This window comes from Punica granatum, chromosome 4 (genome assembly GCF_007655135.1).
Source record: "Punica granatum isolate Tunisia-2019 chromosome 4, ASM765513v2, whole genome shotgun sequence".
Lineage (NCBI taxonomy): Eukaryota > Viridiplantae > Streptophyta > Magnoliopsida > Myrtales > Lythraceae > Punica > Punica granatum.
The window spans coordinates 35,428,732-35,434,434 of NC_045130.1; the positions used below are offsets into that span (position 1 = coordinate 35,428,732).

At 38.9% G+C, this 5,703-nt stretch overlaps 1 protein-coding gene across 2 annotated transcripts; it reads left to right on the top strand.

The window, feature by feature from the left end:
* Positions 1-3,946: 3,946 nt before the first annotated feature.
* On the top strand, positions 3,947-5,385 carry LOC116202822 (trans-resveratrol di-O-methyltransferase-like). Of its 2 annotated transcripts, none has more exons than XM_031534443.1 (2): positions 3,947-4,808; positions 5,027-5,385. In XM_031534443.1, the coding sequence occupies exons 1-2, from the start codon at positions 4,005-4,007 to the stop codon at positions 5,324-5,326; spliced, it is 1,104 nt and encodes a 367-aa protein (XP_031390303.1). In that variant the 5' UTR covers positions 3,947-4,004; the 3' UTR covers positions 5,327-5,385. The 2 variants fall into 2 exon arrangements, with proteins under 2 accessions (XP_031390303.1, XP_031390304.1); XM_031534444.1 differs by having other exon boundaries at positions 4,979-5,364.
* Positions 5,386-5,703: the final 318 nt, after the last annotated feature.

Sequence of the window (5,703 nt, forward strand, 5' to 3'; positions counted from 1 at the left end):
TGATTTCAAGATAACAAACTCCAATGGTACCCTTTCTTCTCTGATATTTTTCTACTATTATCCTTTGTAATTTGCCTATGAATAAATCGTTTGTTTATACTCTTGTAATTTCCGATCGGGCAATTCCCTTTATATCCATTTTTACTGTGAATTAATAAAGGGTCTATTTAACCGTTTGATCAAAATAGACTCCTACAAAGTCAAACGAATTTTCACCATTTTCCTTAAACTAAAGCTTGAACATATTTGAAAAATGTGACTGCTCAAGTGGGCAATTTTTTTTTTCCGATAAAATGTTGTTTCTATTAACTTTTCATTGGGCTGATACGGACTCGAATCCATATCCACTTAAAAGTTCAAGTTAATAAGTGGTGGTACACAAGTCTTATATAAATCAATGGATTTTGATACATCTTTTTTATATAGGATTAATATCCTTAACACCCGTCCTCACATGCAACGTGTGGTCTATTTTTGCCTACATATTGTCACGTGTCCTTAAACGCCTGCCCTCAACAATTGACCTCGAGTCGGGCTCCTCTTCCGTACTCGGGCGAGGGGGGACTAACACGAAGTGCCCTTTGGTTGCACTCGACATACTGGGCCTGACGTGATGTGGGTGCGCACACGCGCGTAGGCACGCATACACCTAACCTGAGCTTTGATACCATATTAACTTTCCATTGAGCTTATATGGGCTCGGGCCCATATTCACTTAAAAGCTCAAGATGATAAGTGATGGTACCCAAATTTTATATAAACCAATGAATTTGGATACATATTTTCTATCTAGGATTAATATTTTCGACAATTTCTTCATTTCAATCATCAAAACTGGTATTTACAATTACAATACTCGTCCAAGAATATCAAAAAGAAACTCTTCATACTAGCTCAGACCTAACAAAGGAGCCAAACTAGATTTACCAACTTTGCTCTGTTCATTAGGAAGCGGGAGAACTCTCTCTTTAACATAAGCTAAGATTTCTGCTAACTCTCTGACAGTAGATTACAACGTCTTTGTGTGATTTTGGCGGGAATGGTTGAACTTGTTTGGTGTTAGGGCGGGGTATGCATTGAGGAAGAGAACGGCGCCATTTTTGGCAATTTAGATGGGTGGTTAATGGATTTAGGTCCAACTCATCTGGCACGTGAGATTTTCGTTACAGATAGTATGCGGAAGATGACGGCATGACTAAAATATCAGACGGAATGGAGATTGAGGGATGAAAACAATGACAAAAATTTTTGAGAGACCAAATCCAAGGCTATGGGATCTTTCAGGACTAAAACCACACTTGACTCAATAAATAAATAAAATAAATGGACATTAATTATTTAAGTATTATTATTATTATTATTATTATTATTATTATTATTTTTCGGTGCAAATTATTTAAGTATTATTAATCTTTTATAAGTATGTTATTTTTCTTTTTGTTAAAAATGAAAGCTCATAAATTTAAATACGAGAAAAAGATGGATGGCTCGGACTTTTCGGATGGGTTCACGATGTTCACCCTGCCTCAGCTGCCCGTCGATGTTCCCTCTCTCAATACAGCTGGGTTCGCCAGATCAACGGCTCGGACTCTTCGAATGGGTTCACGAGGGTAGGGAGAACACACCCTTGGTGCTCGTAAGCCTCGTTGCTCCGGAGCCATGGAATCATCGGGGGCTAAGATTGAGTTGCAGTATTGTTCATCTTCTTCAATGACAAAGAAAACGAACGGTGGCAATTTGTTAAAAGAATAATTTCTTTAATTTCATATTTTGATTTTTGGAAGGGAGGGCATTCCAGTCTCCTATAATTATTTTGATTCCATTTTGTATTAATTCCGAGAACCGACCAACCATAGGTCTTGAATTAGAATTTCAATTCTAATCATTCAAATTCCCTCATCTTTTCAATTATATTCTCTCTTAATTCTATCCAGCGAACTAAGCGTCACGTGAAAATGTGACTTCAAGACTTTATGTGATTTTCTGATTTTAATGAGATTAGCCTAAGATCATAAGTAATTAGCCTACACACTTTGTATCCCTATCATCTCACTTCTACCCAAGCCCGATAACCTCGAGTTTCGCTCTATGGTGTTTCCTGACCCGGCTTAACTAAGTACATTCAGATCAAGGCATAAACATCAAGACGTAATATTTACATCACTACATGGTTTTCTTACTTGCCCTTCTCCGATCTTTTATTACCTCTATCCTCTTCTAGTCCATAAATCTACCATATAATGGAAAGCAACGGATGGGACGCACAAATGTATGGCTCTAGCTTAATGACTCTAACAAGCTGTCATTATAGGGGCAACAACCTTGATCACGGAGGTGGTCGCGCCGCCCACGCTCACCATCGCCCTCTCTCTTTCTTTCACCACAAAATAGTTGGATGTCCTTTATATATATACATAGTTACATATACATATATATGTTGGCGCATCATCAAGGCCGGTCTATAAATTTTATATAGGATGCCTTAATTGGATTCCGACCCATGGAGAACAATTAATGGTTATTTTTTCTCTTCATTTCGGTGCAACTTCTTAAATTTCACCGAACTTATATGAGTTTGGACTCAATTTCAACTGAAATATAAGACCTAATCCTATGCAAACCATTATATTTTCTTTTATAATTTTAATGTGGGATTAATTTTTTCCAATTGACTTTTATACTCTCAACATCCGTTCTCATGTCACACCGTGTTGTCTTTCTCACTCTTTGCTTACACGTGACACGTTAACCTTAACCATCCGCACTCAACAATTTACCTCGAACTAGTCTCTCCTCCCTTCTGAGGGGGAGGGGGGTGTCAACTACTATGAGGGAGGCTTTCACTTCCGAACTTGAACTTCACTGGCATAGTATGTGTGCTCCCGCGCTCCTAGGATCATTACCATGAGCTTTGATACCATCTTAAATTCTACCAAACTTACATGAACTTGAGCTCAATTTCAATTCAAAAGCTCGAGCTATCAAATTGTGATGTCCAATTCCATATAAACCATTCTATATTCTTTTATACTTTCGATGTGGGATTAACTTTTCCAATTGACTTTTCCCAACACGACTCAAAATAAAAAGTGGGGTTATTTGAATTTTGATCCTTGGTAGATAGTCCCGTCTCCCTGAATGTCCCAATTAAATGGACCTTTCGAGTAATATAAATCTTTATTCGACATAAGAGAACCACAATTAATTAGAGCATTAAGAAAAGTGAGTAAAATGAAGAAAGTGTCTTCCACGTGTTCATCCTTTTTATGGCTTTTCTAGGAATCAATTAGGTCAGCTGACCCCATAATTGCAGTCTATTTATATTGATAAATTATCGGGCCAGGACTCCATGGAATGTTACTTTCGGTATATAATCAATATTCACGTGTTTTATGCTGCCCCGCTAAAATTAGCAAAATTCAAATTATTTCCTCAAACAATAACGTGTACTCATCTTACCATATCTTATACTATACTTATTACCATTTATAATATTATTTTATTTTATTTTTCAATAGGTAAAGGCTAATAATTTCTTTTCAAGAAGCACCAAGAATCAAAGAGACTGTAGAGCAGCAACACATACTTTCGGCTGATAATCAAGATGTTTCAGATTCGACAGTCGTTGTGAAACTACCCATGTTCTTTATTAGGATATTAGAATATTTCATTGTATTAGTCTATGTGGACCTCCCTAGTAACCGAAAAAGAAATATAAAAAAGAGATGGCAGCACATATAATTTTCCATGCCCCAATTTCAAGCTGGTGTCCTATTGGTTCTCTAATATGAACTTATCATATGATTTATTTTATTTCTCAACTTAAGAAATTCGCATTTAATTTATATTACAAATTAGAGAAGAGAGTTAGTTGGAGTCACTATTATTCCAGCACGCATCAAACAGTCAACCATAGGTTTCTATATAATTCGCAGGATTGAGACGTATCATTTACAATACACATACACACCAAATACAAGTCGAGTCCAGTGAGCACATACCAAATGGAGGATTCGGGCATGAGCAAGACAATGGGGGGTAATGCAAGAGGCTCACTTACGCATGCCCAAGCCCACATATGGAATCACATATTCAGTTTCATCAACTCCATGTCCTTGAAATGTGCCCTCCAATTGGGCATACCCGACATCATCCATAACCACGGTGGCCCCATGACCATCGGCGAGCTTGTCTCGGCACTTTCGGTCCACTCTGGCAAGGCTCATTGCATCTTCCACCTCATGCGCATCCTTGTCCACTCGGGCTTCTTCGAACAGACAAGCCTCCGAGTAGTTGCCGAGGATGACCGAGAAGAGGTAGGGTATGCCCTAAACAATGTCTCCTCCCTCCTCCTCAAGGACAACCCTTTGAGCACAAGGCCCTTCGCACTCGCGATGCTGGACCCCACACTGACGGACCCATGGCACTGCCTGGGCGCCTGGTTTCTGAACGATGACCCTACTCCATTCAGCACGGAGCATGGATCGCTCATATGGGAGCACATGGGCAATGAGCCAGAGCAGAACTTGCGCTTCAACAATGCAATGGCAAGCGATGCCAGGTTGGTAGCGACCGAGGTGTTAGGATCGGATTGCAAGAGGGCGTTCGAGGGGCTGAGGTCACTGGTGGACGTTGGGGGTGGAACTGGGACGATGGCTAAAGCGATCGCGGCGGAGTTCCCGGATTTAGAGTGCACGGTGTTTGATCTCCCGCACGTGGTGGCAGGCTTGAAAGGGACCAAGAACGTGAAGTACGTTGCAGGGAACATGTTCAAGGAAATTCCACCAGCAGACGCGTATCTTCTGAAGGCAAGTTTCCGATATAATATCAGTTCTTCTCGATAGGTAATTTATGATTAAATAATCTCGTATATCGATAATCCAGTAACTTCATCGGCCAATAAAGGTTTTGAACACAAACATACATATATTGGTACGATATTATGGGGGATTGAATTCTAGGAGATCAAACCATGCAGATATACATAATTGCCGATTAACGGGAAAAGTACATTCCCTTATAGCAGTGGATAATCCATGACTGGAGCGACGAGGAAAGCTTGAAGATACTGAAACGGTGCAAAGACGGACTAAGGGAAGGCAAGGGACGCAAGTTGATTATTGTCGATATCGTGTTGGGATACTGTAAAGAAGATGCAGAGTCGGTTGAGACACAGCTCTTCCTCGACATGCTGATGATTGTTTTGTATAATGCAAAAGAGCGGACCGAAAGAGAATGGGCTAAACTTTTTGTCGAAGCAGGTTTTCGTGACTATAAGATAACTCCTATGTTAGGTCTACGGTCTTTGATCGAAGTATACCCTTGAATATGATTAATATGCCAATATTTATCATTTTCAGTTTATGTACTACTGCCTCAAAATAATGATCCAATGTTCCTCTTAATTATTAACGCGGACAAGTGTCCCGTAATGTGGAAGTCTCATCTTTTTCGTGGTAATCCTTTACTTATGGTTGTCTCTTCGACTACTCGATCAAATCATCAATGAAATTATGATCATACTTATCTAATATATTGACACGCAAAAAATTAAACTTTTTAATTCTCCTAAATATTAAATATATTTTTGAAAAGAAATAAAAATCTTCCTGAGTCACGAATAAAAATTAAAAATAATACCAAAAGAATCTCTTAATAAATTTTAAAAAACCTTTCACGATATCTCTCTTAATTCGAAAATCT